General features: G+C 47.8%; 1 protein-coding gene across 18 annotated transcripts in view; it reads right to left on the bottom strand.

The window, feature by feature from the left end:
• Window positions 1–19,447, bottom strand: part of PTK2 (protein tyrosine kinase 2) — a 256,989-nt gene that overhangs the window by 188,858 nt on the left and 48,684 nt on the right. For 7 of the 18 annotated variants that reach the window (XM_053208063.1, XM_053208062.1, XM_053208059.1 and 4 more), the window contains one exon: window positions 8,385–8,702. The exons of 10 other annotated variants lie outside the window; for them this stretch is intronic. In XM_053208063.1, the coding sequence (XP_053064038.1) occupies window positions 8,385–8,484 (100 nt within the window). In that variant the 5' untranslated portion in view covers window positions 8,485–8,702. Of the gene's footprint in view, window positions 1–8,384; window positions 8,703–9,436; window positions 10,403–19,447 lie in introns of those variants that run through there. One more of the 18 variants, XM_053208061.1, reaches the window with a different exon arrangement.

The raw sequence follows: 19,447 nt of genomic DNA, 5'->3' as shown, positions 1-19,447 counted from the left end.
TGATATCAAAGTGTCACAAAAGGAGAAAAAATTACAGATTGATACCTCCCTATACAAAAGACACAGATCTCCTAAGCAACATATCGCACATCAAATCTAACAATATATAAACCGGATAATACATCGTGATCAAGTGGGATTTACCTCAGGAATGCAAGGTTGATTCAACAATCAAAACGTAATTCATCCATTATTTTAAAAAACAGAAAGTTTCTATGATTAATAAAGACAGAAAAAGCACCTGACAAGATTCAACATCCTCTCATGATTAAAAAAGAAGAAGAAAGGAAAAAGAAAAAGCAACTCTCAGAAAACCAGGGGCTAAAAGGAAAATTTTATTCGAAAGAGGGTATCTACAAAAACAAGACAAACTAGAACTAAATCCTACTTAAAAGAACATGACAAGGACACTGTAGTGAAGGTGCCAGCCATGGCAACAGGGCAAGACAGAGAAATAAAAGACATAAAGACTGGAGAGAAAAAGGGTTTGTTTTCAGATTACATGACTATAGACTTCTTTGGATGTTCTACTCGCTCAGATAAACCACAAGAACTAATAAGTGAATTTATAGTAAAGGCTCAAGATAAACTAGCAAGATAATCTACTTCTACATACTAAGCCAAGAACTGGACAATTAAACCTAAAAGCCAAAAACTGTCCTTTACAATAGCATCAAAAAAGCATGGAGTCCCCACGCAAAGATCTACTGCGTGAGACCAAGAGAGCCGGCACGCCTAGCTAGCCGGACAGGTCTACCGGAAGTCACAGCGCCGTGCACAGGCCGCTTCTCCCAAACCGATGCGAGGATTCCACACAGCCCCAGTCCAAACCGAAGAGACCACAAGTCTGGCAGCTCCGGAAGCTGCTGTAACGTAACGGGCACGGCACCCCCGTGCGAGCCTGCACGCTCCGCTGAAGTCCGCGCACCACGGGCAGGACGAAAGCACACACACCAGAGCGTCCGGGCACAGCACGGGGCCGACGGTGTGCTTGTCCTCCTACTCAGAGAAAAAATACCACCGCTGGTCTGTTTTCAACCTCAAACGCCAAAATGCACAACAGGACTCACTCTGTACAACTTTTCAGGAAGAAAGGTATAAAGACGCGAACAGATTAACTAGACACGTGAGCAGAAACCCGCGTTCTGTGAGCTAAAGTCAACAACACTGCAAAACTCACACAAACGTTACCTACAGGCAAAACAAAACTACTCCGTGCTAATTGTTTTAAAAAAGTTACATTTTTCTCTTTAGCTGAAAACTGATAAAATTACAAAATACAGAAAACTGTTGAATTTACAATAAATTCCTAACAGTGTGAACAATTACTGGTGAATCTGAAATCAAAGATCTGTGAACACTATTTTTAAAAAATCTGTGTCGGGGCGTCTGGGTGGCTCAGTCAGTTAAGCGTGGGACTCTCGATTTCAGCTCAGGTCACGATCTCACAGTTTGTGACTTCGAGCCCCGCATCAGGCTATGCACTGACAGTGCAGAGCCCGCTTGGGATTCTCTCCCTCTCTCTGCCCCTGCCCTGTGCGCTTGCACTCTAACTAAATAAACATTTAAAAAAATAAAATAATCAGTGTCACTAACCACTGAGACACCAGAAGTTTTTAAATTGTCACAAAAACCTCCACTGCCCTTCTCATGTGCCTCTAGGGATGTGGACCCCTGTTGCTGCAAGCAGACCAGATGACTGATTTCATCGCTCCTGGGGTCTGGCAGGAGTGAGGTCAGGGGTGCCTCCAGGGGCGTCTCCCCGCAGGACGGCAAGCCCCCGGGAATGGCAGCCGGTGAGCAGGGCGGGCAGGAGCGGGCGCCAGGGACAGGTGGGGACAGCGGTGTCGGCAGGAAGGCAGTCAAAAAGGACCTTCCATGACCCCAGCAGGGGCAGGCGGGGCAGGGCCACGACTGGCGCACGCGCCTTCCCGCAAGGTGAAAGGTCTGAGCACGCCCACAAGGGGAAGCTGGGACAGCAGGTGCCTCTTCCCCAAATACAACGAGGAAGGTGAAAGAATCAGAGACAAAGAAGCGACCACACCCACAGTATTAGCTCTGTGAGCCAGGGCGGGGACGGTGACAATACCCAAGGAGGGGCTGTGTTCTCCGGGTTAGGACGTCAGAAGCACGGGTGGGCCCTGCACGGAGAACACACTGCCAGCTGCTCTCCCGGGTCTCTGTTCAAGCACCGCCTGGCCGCTCGCTGTTCTTCACCCCTGCACCAGGTGCCGGTGCCCTCCCCCTCTTCCCTCTAGGTGGCGCCAGAGATGCCCGTGCATCCTGCGCTCATCTGCTCCTAGAACTCCCACGTGCTGGGGACGTGAACACGTCCCACATCTCACGGACACTCAGCAGCACTGAGCTGAAACCAAGCAGGAGACGAGCGCTATGAGAGAAAATGATCAAGGGATCTACGCTAGAACGGCCTGGCGGCTTCCACGGGGCCCCGAGGTGGAGGGACGGCACTGGCAGCCGAGCAGCAAGGCACAGAGGCAGACGAGGTGTGAGAAGCCGGTGGCGGGCAGAGGCTCCCGGGGAAAGAGAGAACAGCACCAGCCGGCGGGCAGGGTGAAGACGTTCAAGAGCCCCGCTCGCACCCCTCAGAGAAACGGGGTGGCGGCACACGCCTTCCCTACTGCCCTCTCTCCAGGAGCCTTAATGCAGCCTCCAGCTGTCGCCAGGAGAAAGGCCCGGGGTTCCCTAAACACTTGGAACAAGTTCTTTCTCAGTGCCTTCTCTGGAACTCCTACAGCATGCAGTACCTTCCCCACCGGCATCAAACAGCACCTCCTTTAGAAAAATGCCCTGCATTTGGCCAATTCAGGGGTTTTTTTTCACTCAACAATTACCGAGTGCTGATAATACATCAGGCCAGATGGATTCAGAAAGTAGGTAGATGTGAACCCGGCACACAAGAAGTTTCCAACCAAGGAACGGGAGACCTGCAAATAAACAGCTGAATGAGTCACCAGGTGCGCCTATGTGTGCCGAGCTAAGGCAGGCACCAGAGCGCAGCCCGGTGGTTCAGGTGAGTGAGAGACAGACACACACACACACACACACACACACACACACACACACACACACACAGGGCCATGCCCTAGGGCAGGGCCCTGAAAGTTTCCTGTTTAGAAAGAACAAATGTTCCAAGCAGAAGGAGCCGTGCAAGCACACGGAGGCACAAGGGGCCACACTCAGGCAGGGTCCTGTCTGAAAACTAAGCCCAGGCAGTGCGATGGCCAGAGTCTGCCAAGGCAGAGCCGGAGGGCGAGGCCAGTGGAGAGGGCGCAGTCTCCCATAACATCACTGGCATCAGGGTGAGCAGAGAATACACTGGAACTCAGCTCAGCATTCCTTCCTACTGAGGGCCTACTACATGCCAGGCACTGCACGTTGTTCCCTCATGCTGGGCACTCATACAACTTACTCACTCTTCTGGAAAGCGTTTAGCACCTTTTAATGTAAATGTATAGAGGTCTACATATTTACATAAATTTAATCATATATAGTACATATATTTTTAATCTGTCTTCCCCACGAGTCAATTAGCAACTCAAGCTGTCAGACCGGATGGCCAGAATCCCAGAGGAGAGGCAGAGGCCCAGGGAGACAATCCCCAGGGAAGCTCTCAGGCCCTGGGAGCCGACCAAGGCCCATCTGTCGAGAGGACTAGAACGCAGTGTGTGTGCTCCAGGAAGAAACTCAAACACCAATCTACTCCTCTCACCGAACTGTTTTTAAGGCACGTGGATTAGCTAAGCCTAAGAAGACTTTACTCATTCATTAGGGTAATCTTCCTTTGTGCCAATACCTTGACAAGCAGAAGAAAGCCTGACCCAATCCCTGTGTCGAGGTTTCTTTCTAGCAAGCAAGATACAACGCAAGCCAGTACAGGTGTGATGATCTGTCACGGGAAGTGCTGTGCGAGACCATAAGACGAGGCTCGGGGAGGGAGCATCAGGCAGAAGGTGGTTAGGCTGACCGGGCTGAGAGGTCCTTCGGGCTCAGACCTGAGAGGTCGGGAGGAGCAGCGAAGGCAGGGGATGGAGGGGCGAGCACAGGGCCAACGGCCTGACAGGGAAGAGCTGTGGGTGTGTGAGGTGCTCCCAAGTCGACACGGCAGCACTGGTGGGCAAGAGAGACCAAGGGCCCAAAGCTGGAGATTGTGGGGGAGCCAGGTCAGGGGAGGTCGCGCGGGCCACATGACAGATCTGCGGCTTATGCGGTAGGAAGCCACCAGAGAGCTTTAGGGACGATAACATTGGGCGTTCGTTTTTATAAACTCGCTCTGGCCACCGTGTGAAGGACGAACGTGTGGGGAAACAGGAAGATCCAATAGGAAGCAGCTCCCACAGCCCAGGGAGGGATGAGGGTCGCACGGTCCAGAGGGGATGCCGCCGAAAGGGAGAAAGGGTGAGGAGCTCAAAACACGTTCTGGAGGCAGAACGAAGGTAAGAGGAGGAGTGTGCCGCACGCAGCAGGCGTGTCAGAGAGGCGTCCGGGTCTGTGGCAGGAGCACCAAGTGCAAGGGGGTCTGGCACGTCCACGAAGACTGCAGGGACGGGTGGAGGAACAGATTTCAGGGGCAACAGCTAAGAGGCTCCTAAGTATCAGAAGTTTATGAAGAAAACAAACGTGGATGAGGATCACAAGAGGCCGCTGACCACCGGCAGGTGAGACACAGAAGACGCGCCGCACACAGAGCCACGTGGCTGGACACGTGGCTGGACACGCGGGTGGAGGGAAGGAAAGAGGGAGTCTAAACACTGATACAGGGGGTGCCGGGGGGCTCGGTCAGTTGAGCGTGTGACTCGATTTCAGCTCAGGCTGTGATCTCACGGTTCGTGGGATCGAGCCCCGCGTGGGGCTCTGTGCTCAGTGCAGAGCCTGCTTGGGATTCTCTCTCTCCCCCTCTCTCTCTGCCCCTCCTGCACACTCGTTCTGTCTCTCTCTCAAAATAACTAAACTTTAAAAAAATTATTACAGGGGCACCTGGGTGGCTCAGTCGGTTGGGCATCCGACTTCGGCTCAGGTGACGATCTCACGGCTTGTGAGTTCGAGCCCCACGTCGGGCTCTGTGCTGACAGCTCGGAGCCTGGAGCCTGGAGCCTGCTTCGGAGTCTGTGTCTCTCTCTGCCCCTCCCCCACTCATGCTCTGTCTCTGTCTCTCAAAAAATAAACAAACATTAAAAAAATTTTTTTTAATAATTATATGAAAATAAAATATTGATCCAGGAAAAGCATGACTTCAATCACAGGATCCAGAACCACACAAGTGAAATATTGCTACTATACTCGAGCTCAACCTGCTACTGAAAGAGCTCGGAAAAAGTCAGCATGCACGTTCATCCCTGACAACCGCAGCCCCTGACACCTCTTCGATCCTTCCCAGTCTCTCAGAGACATGAAGCAGATCAAACGCAGGCTAATGGCATCCAATAGCCTTCCCAGCGGGCCTTTCCGCATTCAGTGACCGTGCAACCCGACACGGCACTGCGAACGCGCACCTTTACATCGACACGCTGGATTCCGAAGGCCCTTAAGCCTGGGACATCATGACAGGGTGGAACACGTGGTATACCAAAGCCCTCTCATATCTGTTCAAATATTCTTTTCTGTGGGACGGATCTCGGGTGGCTTCTTCACAGCCACCTCACCGAGCCACATTACAGAGACAACCACAGACCGTCGTGAGGGTACCTTCAAGGTTTCAGTTCAAACTATACAAATATAGCTCTGTTCTAGTATTTTTAGCCTGTTCTACTAAGTATTTTGTGTCTTCTTAAATTGGGACACCGATGTTTTTTGAGGTTAATGTGACCGATAAAATCAAATGTGAGGTTTCGAATGTCTGACTGCAAACAGAGATTTGTAGTCTTTGGGCTTGAGCTTTTTATTTTGTCTTTATCTAAAAGTAGTAACTTTTATACTTGAAAATAACCGATTCAGCCAATTCCTACACACCAACATCTTTGTCTTTATCACAAAGCAAAAACTAACCAGAATAAAACCTAAGGTTTCCTGCCTCCCTGGCCTGGTCCAGAGAAGTGTACAGAGAAGCCTGCACACGGTGTGCTCCTGGGGGAGGCCGTGAGCTCAGCCCTGAGAAGGGGACAGGGTGACAAGCTCCTTAGTGTCATCAGAAACTTCCTCCTGAACGATCCAGAAGGAAAACCATTCCTCAGAGGTGATGGCCTGCTTCAACCCTATAAACAGACTGATTCGGACTCTGATGCCATCCCTCCCTCTCCCCCCCTTCCACACCTGTGGTTCTGCTCTCCTACCCAACCGTGACCTCTATCAGAATGCTACTTCAGTTACAGACGCCTCTATTCATCTGCTCTGCCCGTCAGCAAATGTAATGGGAAAGTAAGATGCCTCCATCAATTGCTTTGGGATGAGATGGGCCAAAAAAAGAAAAAAAAAGACCACCCAGTCTTTTTTCTCTTCCCAAGTTCATATTTCTAAAGTCGCTTTGAATTTCTTAAAAACCAAGTCGCCAATTATTGAATGTCCCATTGGTACTGGATTCACAGACTTTAATTTAGCCTAGACTACTGAAATCAGGGATTTATTGCTAAGGCTCGGTGCTAACCACGGGCTGGCACACCATGGACGTGGCATTGTGCATACGGGTCCCAGCAAGTCCGAGAAAGACCAAAACCTTCTACAAGTACAGTATAGAACTCTCTACTTCTGTGCACTGGTCACTGGTCATGCTCAATTATACTATGTAATCCTGAGGTGGAAACCATAGCTTTTAGAAAGTTCCCATACCCAACACCCTTTAAAATTCAAAGTTTGAAGTTAACTCAGCAAAATCTTTACTTGAAATACCTAATTTGGCAATAATTGGTGGCAGGTGCTTTGTTCAGAGAGCATCACATTAAAAGAGTCCTAATATCACGTTTTAGAAATGTTTAAAAGTCACGCCTGGCTGGATCTCAGGGTTGCGAGTTTGAGCCCCACGCTGGGTGTAGAGATTACCTAAGAATAAAATCTTTGAAAGAAAAGGAAAAGGAAGAGGAGGAGGAGGAGGAGGAGGAGGAGGGAGGAGGAGGAGGAGGAGGAGGAGGAAGGAGGAGAAGGAGAGGAGAGAGGAGGAGAAGGAGGAGAAGGAGGAGAAGGAGGAGAAGGAGGAGAAGGAGGAGAAGGAGGAGAGAGGAGGAGGAGAAGGAGGAGAAGGAGGAGAAGGAGAGGAGAGAGGAGGAGAAGGAGGAGAAGGAGAAGGAGAGAAAAAAAAAGGGAAGAAAAATGTTAAGAAGCCTAGATAAGAATTTCGGATGGTGCTGACAACGCGGTAAATGAAAAGCAATCTAACAGCAAAGCTATGGTCTGGCATTAGCACATCAACATCCTGGTGACCCTGAAAGTTTTAAGCTAAACACTAAATTGAATCAGTCTGCAGGTCCCTTCCCAGCCCAGGTTTCTTCCTTTTAAAAGTCTTTCCTGAGGACATGAACATGATACTTGAATATATTCTTTAAAATAATAATAAATATTTTTCTTAAATTCCTTGTTCAGGACTTCATCTCCCAGGGTTAATATTCACTAGTATGTTAAGAGAAGCAGCAGAATGTTTTGGTCTTATTCATACATGGATTACCTGGCATTTTTAACTTCTCGACATGCTTCCAAATACTGTCTTGAATGTTTACAATGAAGATGCTTTTATATTTTTATTTTTATACAAATAAAAACCTTAACAACATTAAACTGGAAAATGTTAACTCACAGTATTACTGACCCTTAGTGATAAGCCCACCTTATGATAATATGGAGTTCCAAATACACCATCTTTACAGTGAGTAAAGATAACCAATTTTTGAAATAAGAAAAACCATGTCTCTCTTTTTTCCTCCAGTCCTATTTACGTTAAAATCAGTCTCTTTACTCTTTAAAAACCTCCACATCATAGAACGGACATGGGTGTCTTAATTAAAACACAAAATAGGGGCACCGGGCGGGCTCAGTTGGAAGAGCCTATGGCTCTTGATCTCAGGGTCCTGAGCTCAAGCCCCATATTGGGTGTAGAGATCACTTAAATGAATAAGTAAAAACTTACACACACACACACACACACACACACACACACACACACACTAAAACATGCAACTATAAGAGACACAGGACAAGCACCAAGAAGATAACTTACTGAAAATGCACTTCCACAAAAATACTTTTATTTACTATTTTAAAAACTGTGTAGCTGGTCTTATGGCAAGAGCTGCAAACTTCTACCACATCAATTTCCATTTTTCCTTAAATTTCATTGTAAATCTATTTGAAATAAATTCTGAAAACCTCTCATCCACCTTTTTAGTGCAAAAGCATGAATCGGAATTAAATTTAAACCAAACAGATTTTTAAGTTACGTATACCTTTAGCCCAACACATTGGAAATGGACCACAGCCGCTCTTCTCCATACAGACGGCACCTGCTGGTCTCAGGGCCCCTCGGCCCGCCAGTTCCACCAACATAAACTCAGGCCTCTCAAGATCAGGCCAGGCGTCCGCGCACCAAGTCCCCGTTCATCGCTCCCACAGGGTTCGCTTCGATCCACAGCCACACTAAGTTTCCCCCGGGTGCTCCTTTTCTCAGAGCTTGAGGCAACATTTGGGAGGTGTTCCTTCTGTAATATTTTCCGGCAGCTTGAAGAATGCCTCTCAGTTACAGAATCTTCTCCCGCTTCCGCAATCTGAAACACAGACCATCCTGGCCAGATTAAGCTCCTGAGCAGAATGAAACCGGCTAGTAATGTGACCCCACCTCGGGCCTGTGTTCCGAGATTCATTCAGGGAAGGAGAGAGGGAGGGAGGGGCAGAGGGAGGAGGAGAGGGCGGCCGGCAGCCAGGGCCCGATTAACATGCTAATCCCACCCTTCTGTTCAATTCATCTGGCAGACTTCTGCTCACAAAACCAACAGGCGATTCTAAAATTGAGGAAGCTGCAAATCAAGTGTGACCCAGATCATGTCTGTAGATGGCTCCTCCAACTATTTCTGTTTTCAAAGTCATGCCTTTGGCATTTTACCAGCCTAATTCTGACCTTAAGACTTAAGATACTTATCTTGATGAAAAAAGAATAATACCAGGGGGAAAAATCTTGTTCAACATTAAAAGCAAGCCTGTAAAGCATATGTCTAGAGGAACCCAGATATTTCTGAGGAAAAGTCTTTTTTCTGATTGACACTTTCACAGTAAGTTAGCAAATTTACAGAACTGTATTTAGAAAACACATAAAAACCAGAATTTGAAGTTAATAGATTCTTTTAAAATTAGCTGAGGGAATACTGAGGAATCCAAGAGGCATGATCTGATTTCTTTTCTTAATTTCAAAATGTAAGTGAGTACTAAACCCATACTGGAGAGAGAGGACAGAAAAATAACAATCTGTACTAGTAACTTTTCTTAAAAAATGCAAACTACTTACGCTATTTCCATTCAAACTGGGAGACAGTCCGGTCGTTTCTAAAATTCAGCTCCTTAAACACATTCCGCTTTAGCAGTAAGACAATATGTAACTGGGCTCCTGGAGGCTTTGTTGTCTGGTCTGAGCACCCGTAACACACACTCAGGCGCTACACGGGCTAGCTCTCCTAGCACAAGGGTGATTCTGTCACTAGTAAATCCCATAAACTAGGACAAAATCGAGTCTTCTGCTTAACTGTGAACAGGACCGAGGCTTTCCAAATTCACTAACTTGTGAAAACAAGAGCTGAAAAAGGCTCAGGAGAACAAGAGGCCTGTGTCCAGGGATGTCCCAGGACAGCTAGCTGCATTCCTAACACACTCCTCTTGAGGATGGCTTTGTCTCCAGGCCTTACCCTCCGCCTCCTAATAGCAGTCAGAGCTCAAATGACCTCTCGGATGCCCCAGTGAAAACAGATCACTCACCAGAGTGAACTCTGACCCAGGCAACACTGGGAAGAAAAGGGGTTTCAGAAAAACACAGGCAAGCAAGCTAGGAAAAGAACGGAAGAAACAAGCACACAGATCACTGAGGACAGCTCAGGACATTAAAGGCCTGCTGTCTTCATAGGAAGGATCTAAGCACAGCCAGGAGCACGTCTGGTAGCTGGCTCAGACCCCTGAGAGCGGCCAGGGGTTTAATCTCAACCATCAAGTAACAGACTGTACCAACAACTCAAGCAAACTGAGTCTCTCTTGCAACTTATGACTCAAAAGTTAAAAAATAAAAGCTACCTTTACTAGCTGCCAAAGATATCCTACACACCAAATACCAATCACACCCAATTTTCACAACTCCCAAGCAAAATCAGGGCTGTCACATCCTTTAAAGATGAGCAACATGGAGCCCTATAGCTATGGAGAGACACAGCTTCACTGGGCCCACCTGTCATCCAAGAAGCCAGGGGTCTTTCCTCCCCCTCTCTCTCTCTGTCTGTCTCTGTCTGTCACACACACACACAACCAGAAGGGGTTTCTGAGCCAGACTGAAGAGACCCCACAGCACCAGCCACATGGAAAAGAGAGGGGTCGGTGCAGGTGGTGGTGGCAGCTGGAGCCTGCACAGCACAGAGGAGCAGACAAGAGGACAGACCTGGGAGCTCTCGAGGACAAAGAAAGTCGAGTGTGGGCAGCGAAGGAGAGGAGAAGCTGAGTCTCTGACGGCACGGTAACCAGAGCCTGGCAGCTTTCTCTCCGCCCACCAAGCTAATGTGTATCTCGTCTCGATATCCAAGCAGTACCTGCTGGGGAGCAAAGTCCCGGGGGCACAAAAGATGACAAGACCAAAGAAGCAAGGATCCCTCCAGGCCAGCAAACAGAGCCCAGCGGGGAAAGAGCTGGAAGTAACGGGGTCGCCGGTCGCCGAGAAGAGCAGACAGGTGGTGAGGGCGAGCACGGAGGAAGGTGCCCGGGCGCGCAGAGAAGCGGTCCTGCTCGAGACGCCCACACGGAACGCCGTCGGGTCTCACCCGTCACACAACTCACAGAGCAGCTCACTCCCAGTGTTTACAGAAGAGGACGGTGTGGGTCTGGAGGCTGCGGCACTGGCTGAAGGCCAAAGGGCTGAAAAATTACATGAGGACCCACTACTCTGTGAGAGCATTACTCCTACGTTCCTCTTGCTAAATATTAAAGACAAGTTATGCTTTTAGATCTCCAATCCAGTGACAGCTTGGAAAGAACGAGAAAGGCCTACAGTTAATGGTAACATAAGTGAAAAAAGTGAGCAGTCCCTTTATGCTCTCTGATTTAGGAAATTCTACATACTAACGTAAAGGCCATTGGTCATTAAAAAGTTCTGTAATTTCTTTTAAAAAAGCCTTTATAGTACCAGTACAGTTAAAAGCAACTCTGGTAAGTCCTACTTGACAGGTAAACATTTCATTAAAATCTGTACGAAAGATACTAGTATTTGCTCGCGCCGCAGACCCTAGGCATCCCGGACTCCGGTCTCCTTCCTCAAAGCAACCCATCAGCAAAGCCCAATACCTGGCCTTTAAAATGAATCCAAACGGCGTCTGCGCGCCCGGGCCCCCGCCGCAGCTCTCCGCCCCACACTCAGCTCCCAGCCAGCGACCGCACCAAACCCCTCCAATCGGCCGTCACACCGTTTCCCTCCTCTGCTAAAACTCACCAACACTTGCCCGAGTCTGCCGGCACGGGTGCTTGCACACTCAGCGTGGTCCGCGAGGCCCCCTCCCACCCACACCCTCTGGCTCGCCGTCTCTTGGCTCCCACTTCCTGGGCTTCAACACCCCGACCTCCTCGCTGTCCTGTGCCCACAACCAGGTATGTGCCCACCTTGACACCGCCTGTGCCATGCGCTCGGCCTGCTTCACTTTCCCACAGCCCCGTCCCCTTCTCAAATATCACACAACTGATTCTACACAATTCTACGGTACGTTTATTGTCCGGCTGCCCTCACGACGACCCAGTCTCCACGGCAGGAAGGAATTCTGTCTGTTCTGCACATACCGTCTTCCGGGCCTTGCTACTGAAACGGTAAGAGGCACAGGCCACACCCCACACATCCTTCTATCACCTACAGGTAACGAGGAGATGGCAGAGGGACCTGCTATTCTCTTTCAGAGGCCATGTCCACAGAAACCATATCTAGATATTCTACACGTCAAGACCCGACACCAAGCTCAGTAATGGCACGGACTGCCTAGACCCTGGGCACAGCTTTACCTGCGAGACCTCTCTCAGGTCAGGGGCTTGAGAAGTAGTCACTGAATAAGCAAAGTAAACAATATAAAAACATTGCTCTTTCAAGAATATAAAAAAAATGGACAAAAGCAAAACTGACATAAAACCTAGGAAAACCGCGCGGACTGCCTCTCCCCACCCCACATAAAAAATAAGTCACACAATTGTAGTACTCCGATACTCCTATGAGAACTTCATTGCAACTTGCAGAACAAAAATGAAAATAGTGTGTGAGATTAGACAGCAAGATCAGGAAGCAAAGAAGGGAGTTCTAAACCCTTGCATATACTGTGCAGTGCTGTTCCACATGGCTTCCCTACAGAAACCTTAAGTGAGAAAGTACTAGAAAGAGCTATTAAGAAAGACGCTGCTTGGGGCGCCTGGTAGCTCAGTCGGTTAAGCGTCCGGCTCTTGATTTTGGCTCAAGTCATGATCTCACAGTTCTTGGGTTCAAACCCCAGTGTGGAGCCTGCTTGGGATTCTCTCTCTCTCTCTCTCTCTCTCTCTCTCTCTCTCTCTGCCCAACCCCCTTGAATGAATGAATGAATGAATGAATGAATGAAAGCAAGCTGCTTATAAATGTCACCAAAAGCAAATCACACAAATGCCAAGTCTAACTCTCACACACTCCTGTACTTACATGTTTTATTTGCTGGCCTTATGTAATACTTCAGGTCAGTATTTCTTAGAAGAGTAAAGTCGTGGTAAACACTTTCAAGTCAGCTAATAAAAGGAATGTGGAAGAACGGTAATCCATATTATACACACATAATTCAAAATCTCTCTTACTTCTTCTATGTTTGCATTATCAAGAGTTACAGATTTACTGTCACAGTTACTATTATAACAGAGTACCTCCAATTAGAAGCTGATCATTACAACACACCCTAACTCTTGAAAGTTGGGTATCCTATCCTAAACTTAATTCTATTAAGACTCACAGAATTAAAACTTCTCTGTCATTGTGCCTCACTGTCTCCACCACAAAACAGAAATAATTTTAATCTATCAACAAAAATTAAGACTTGATATGGACTAAACAAATTTAGTCCTAAGGAAGGATATAATCATGTTCTGAAGATAAATAGGTAAAAAGGTCTCAAAATATAACATAGTCCAAAAGGTGATGGTGTCACTCGCTGTCCTTGCAAACTTTCTAACAATTACTATACCTCCTCCCTTCTGCTCCTCTGAAGAACTCTGGGGACGCTGAGGGAGGCACTGAATTTGCAACTGGGAGACACAAAGAAGCCCCAGTTCCATCCGTGAGACAAAGGAAGATTTATTTCACTGTCTGAAACTTCAGTTTGTTCATCTGTAAAACAAGGACAATGACAACACCTATCACCTGAGCAGTGACTGTGTGCTAGTCACAAAATAGCACAATAGCAATACCAGCAACAAAAATATAATGAGAACGGCATAATGGGGAGCCCAAGTTAATGCTTACCCTCTGCCAAATCCCATTCTAAACACTTTTAAACTACTGCCCCAGTTATCAATAACCAACTTCAGGAGAGAGGTTCTATCACCCCCATTTAACAGATGACAAAACCGAGGCACACAGAGGTAAGTAACTTGTTCAAGGTCACAGAACTCCTCAGTAGCAAGGCTGGAAATCGCACTCAGGCAGTCGGGCTCCATCCAGTCTGTGCTCCTCACTCCTCTGTTGCGGAACTTCACCTATTTGTTTCAATTAATAATTGCAACAACCAGTGAGACAGAGGATGTTAACAAGCCACATGTGACATGTAAACAAACTGAGGAACAGAGACATCAAGTGACATGACCTGACATCACAGCCCGCCGGTCTGTGTACACACCTACCCGCACTCGGACGCCTGCCAGCATGCACACTCACACCTCCGGAGGCTGCAAAGGTTTCCAGAGACTCGGGAAAACAGGCCCCGCTAGGCCCACAAAGGATGAATGGACAACTGTGAGGGCCACAGGGACAAAGAGAGGAAGAGAAGAAATGTGCCCGCAGAAAGAATATGAGATACAAACCGCTCTCATCCCTGGGCCACACTCCAATTCAGCAAATTCCGCGGCTCCTGTGACAGTCCCCCGGAGTCAGCAATCCCGCCCCGAGTGCAGATAAACGCCATCATGGCACATGCTGGACCCGAGACAGACATCAAAGTCACCAGGAAACAACATCACAACGAATTAGGCGGCCGAAGAGCTATGAAATGGGAGGACAGCTGCCATTCCTCACGAGGCAGAACATCCTAAATTCACTCCAAATCCAGACAATAGTGAACTAGGATACCTTCCCAGACACTAACGGCCATTTCTTAAGGAGATGAAAGCAAATTCTAGATTTAGAACTGTCAGGAGGCTACTCGTCATCAAGTGGGTTTTCTTTGTAAGTTTATCTATTTATTTTGAGAGGGGGGGGGAGCACACACACAGGAGAGCATGGGAGAGTGGCAGAGAGAGAGAGAGAGAGAGAGAGAGAGAGAGAGAGAGAGAGAATATGAATGAATGAATCCCAACCTGGCTCTATGCTCAGCACAGAGCCTGACTTGGGGCTCAATCCCACAACCCTGGGAACAGGACCTGAGCCGAAATCAGACACTTAACCAACTGAGTCACCCAAGCACTCCTTTGTCATCAAGGTTAAAAGAAAAACAGAGAAAAAAAAGGCTCCTGAAATCTGTAAGAAAATGCCACTTTAGTTTTTCAAATATGCTAGTGGAGGCCAGCTAACACAGAACAGGACAAGCAACTCACCAAAATGATCGACCTAATGATCTACATTATAAAACACAGTGGGGGTTTTTGCTTATATTGGCCAAGTAACAAATATCAAAGGATAATCAAGTAGTTATTTATTTTAACGTTAACGCCCTCCAAATGAACCTTGAAGCTTTTACTGAACATGCCTACACATGGCCAACTCAATCATGTCACCACCGTATGTTTTTTACCCTGTAAATCCGATTTACCCAGAGGGTGATCAGTCACCTAACTGAGTGGACAGCAAAGTGCCCCGTTTCAAGCATGCAGCTGAGGGGCGGGGCGCCTTGGGTGGCTCAGTCAGTTAAGCGTGCGACTCAGTTTCAGCTCAGGTCATGTTCTCACGGTTTGTGAGTTCAAGCCCTGCATCGGCTCCATGCTGACAATGCAGAGTCTGCTTAGGATTCGCTCTCTCTCTTTCTCTCCCCAGCTCATACTCTGTCTCTTTCCTTCAAAATAAATAAACTTTAAAAAAAAAAAAAAAAAAGGCAGTCTGCAGCTGAGACCCCCTGCGGGGCCGCCCATGGGAGATGGGGCTGTGCAGAAAGAAAGGCCCCTGGCGGTAAGCGTGAACCTCTTCCGCCACCTACACCCTGGTCGTCAGGAAGCATCGGTGGCAGCATCTACAGGACGGTCCGTTCCTCCCCCCAGCCCTCCCCCAGCCGTATTCTAAGTGGAGCCGGGACGAAGGTGGCTTCTCTTCCCGAACACGGCTACCCAGTGGCTGGTGGATTCCTTGGTCAACGGCCCTCCTCCATGCTTTTGCTTTTGTCACATCGATATCAACAGACATTATTCCGATTCAGCAAGAAATTTATAGTCATTTTTCCAATGCTCCCTGAAATTTTTACAATTAAAAAAAGTTAAAACCACCTTCACACCTATTCGGAGGACTACTATTTCTAAACGCTGGGAAACAGGAAACAACATGCGTTGGCCAGGATGTGAAGAAGCAGCCGCCCTGGGCGCCACTGGTGGGGACACGGAACGGTGTGAGCCACGGTGCCAGCGCCTCAGAAGACTAAGGGGACAGAGTTTCAGATGTGCGAGACGGAAAGTTCTGGAGATCCGTGTCCCCACAACGTGAACGTTTGTAACAGTACGGATCTGTACAGTTAAAAATGGTGAAGATGGTAAGATGTGATCAATATAAAAAAGTTATCAGAGTGTGAAAACCGCTTTAAAGGAGTGTCTCGTGTTTACTTTACAACACAGTGGCGAATAGGATTACGTCCACCTTTGCGGGTGAGGGGAAAAGCCCTGAGATGGCAGGAACATGCCCAAAGCCCAAGAGGCAGGAGAAGGGAGAGACAATCACCAGTCCTTGAGGGAGGACATGATACTAATCCAATAACAAGGGAGCTTCGCGTGCCCCCCGTAATGAGTTAACCCCATAATCGACTCTGAGATAATTACCAACACCCACTGGGAAGATTACTAAAAGGAAAGGTCACTTGGAACGGAGCTGGGAGGCCGGCACGGGCTGCTCTCACCCCCGATCACCCCTCCCTGATGGCAGGTCTGGCCAGGAGAGAGGCACCTCGCAGGTGGACGCCATCCCTGCTGCAGAGCGGCACCTCCTCCCTCCCAACCTCCCCGCCTTCCCCTACAAAAGAACGGTCCTCACCTCCCTCCTGCCCACAGTCCTACCCCAGCTTGCCTGCCTGGGTTTGCAGTTCCCTGCTCTTCCCAAATAAACCCATCTCTGCTAATGGAATAACCCGCAGTTTTATCTGTAAGGTTAGTAAGACCATTTTCAAGAGAGAGCTGAGGCTGAAAGAGGTAAAGGTCTTGGGGTGAGATCAGACTCTGTAAAGTCAGAGCCACGTGAGACTCCGAGGCCCAGGTCATTTCCGCTTTCTACCGGCCTCAACCTGCAAGCCCACCGCTGTCCCTTCCGCTTATGTCAAGTACTCCCTGAATCCCAACCTGGTCCCATAGCACATATATGACTTTGGGCACCTTTTAAACAACTTCTCTCTAGAATGTGGTTTTCTCATCAGTTAAGTTAAAAAGCAGCACCTACTTCCCACAACTGTCAGGAGAATTAAGTATTACAAACAGAAACAGTAATGAAAGTGCATCACTACTAGGACACTCTTCTGCATCTCCCGTGTTGATTCAGTGAATTAAGCACTAGGGACCCCAAAATGATCGGGACGGAGGTCACAGCCCAAGAGAAGGCAAGCACTCGGTCACTTCTGGTGGATCGGCCTGAGGAACCTCCAATAATCCCCTTTAAGGTTTAAGGCAGTTGAGGCTTCAATGATTCGTAAGTTTGTGTGCAATACTGAAAAACTACGAACAGCCTGCATGGCGACAGAAATGAGTAAATACAGTTTGAAAAAGGTATTTGCTGAAAATTTTTCACTGACACTGGAAACATCCATTAATGAAAAGAGTCCACACGGCATAAAAAGAGTAGCACGATACGCACAGTCTTAAGATGCAAAGATTTTAAAGACATGGACTTCAAATAATAAAAAAGATACAGAAGAATATGTCGGCTGTGGTTATTTCATTGTAAAGGAAAAAGACGTATGCACACATTTGCTTCCTCATGTATCACAGACCCACCTAGAGACGTTTGCAAATTAGAAAGACTGACTCTTCCAGAGGATTCAGCAGAAGGAAAATCGCGTCAAAGAGGCAGAGATTTAGGATTTCCTGCCTACCCATTTGAATTTTGTGCCATGTGTATTTCTGTTCAAAATAACAAGTGAACATAGAAACTATTTTAAAGGAAAAATCTCTAGTGAGGTCCTCAATATTTCCCAAGAAAGTAATCCTTTCTAAATAACACATGGGTCAAATATCGAAAGAAAAAAAGAAAGAAAGAAAGAAAGAAAGAAAGAAAGAAAGAAAGAAAGAAAGAAAGAGAAAATCAGAAAATGTTCAGAACAGAGTGATAATAAAAACACAACATCAAAATCTTAAGAACGCAGTTAAGAGTATTTACAAGAGCATTTAGAACTTCAAGTGCTTACGTTTAAAAGGTAAAAACATCAATTGTCTGTTTTTACCTTGAGAACTAAGAGCAAATTAAACTCTAAATTGAAATACAGAATAAGTAACAGTGCTGTACATTATGAGCACATGGGGCAAAAGGAGAAATGAGGAATACTGATCCTATTTTTAAAATTTTGGTATCTTGTCCCTCATGGATCTTTTGCGTTAATGTCTATCTTTTTAAAACACTGCATTAAACTTTTACTTAACTTGATGCCTGAGGTTTTCATCGGCCCCACTGATGCCCTTTGAGTCCCGTTCTCGCCACCGACACAACCCTACACACCTACGCCCACAGCCCCACACCCAGCCCTTATCACCTAAGGGGTTTGTGAAACTAGAAACATTTCTACCCAGAGCATGTTAAATACAATCACTCGATTTTAAAAGTTCTCTTGTGAGAACAAAAAGGGTATTTAACGCTTCTTCTTCAAGGACCAGAACCACAGTAACTCAACTGTCAAAGCCTTATCTGCCTGACTTGCAACGGTTACAGCGAATGTTTTACTCTGGGCCAGCAAACTCCTCCATTTATAAATGCCTGAATTTAAATACAGGAGGCAGGCCCTAAAAATCTGTTAGCAACATCAGTCTTTGATTACAGACGGCCATGCCTACTACGATGCGGCGGAAATCAGAATCGTTTCCTTCTGACTCTGTGCAAAGGGCCTAACAGCAGCAGCGCCTCAAATCCACAAGCCACACTGAACCTCGCAGGGCAAGAGAGGCACAAAAGAGAGTCTGTAGATGGCTGACTTGTTACAAGATTCCTCCTTCCTCCTTTTAAATCAACTGTAATGAAAACTGTAACGACAAACATCCACTCGAGATTTCTCAATTCGAGACGGCGCAACAGCCGGCAGCAGGACGACGTGAAAAGTGCAGAAAACGCCCTGGTCAGCGAGCCGCCGAGGCTGGGAGACCTTCAGGGGGCGAAGGGCAGGAAGCCAGGCCCACGGGCCACGGCTTTCACCTCTGTATTTATCTGTCGCCTTGGGGAACAAGGGGAGGCTCTGCACACACGGAACTGCCACCACCAGCCGGAGCACCAGGCCCGGCTCTGGCGGGCTGGACATCGAGAAGCAAGCACGGCGTGGTGACTGCCGGACGTCGCTCAGCACCGAACAGCGATGGCACCGGCAGCTGCCGCGCTGAAATCATTATGCCGGGGGGGCCCGGGGGCTCAGTCGGTTAGGCGTCTGACTCTTGGGTTTCGGCTCAGGTCATGATCTCCAGGTTTCGTGAGTTCAAACACCGCCGTCTGCTTGGGATTCTGTCTCCCTCTCTCTCTGTCCCTTCCCCGCTCGCTCACGCGGTCTCTGTCAAATAAATAAACTTAAAAAAAAAAACATGCTGAGTGAGAAGCTGGACATAAAGGACCACCTACTGTATGTATGATTCCAATGATATAAAACGTCCAGAATAGTCAAGTCTGTCCATTGGAAAGATGTGGTTGCCTAGGGCTGGGGGTGAAGAGGGATGAGGTGATGGTGTGAGGTTTGGAAGGGGGTGG

This window comes from Acinonyx jubatus, chromosome F2, assembly GCF_027475565.1.
Source record: "Acinonyx jubatus isolate Ajub_Pintada_27869175 chromosome F2, VMU_Ajub_asm_v1.0, whole genome shotgun sequence".
In the NCBI taxonomy this organism is placed as follows: Eukaryota; Metazoa; Chordata; class Mammalia; order Carnivora; family Felidae; genus Acinonyx; species Acinonyx jubatus.
This window is presented reverse-complemented; position numbering and strand designations above follow the sequence as displayed.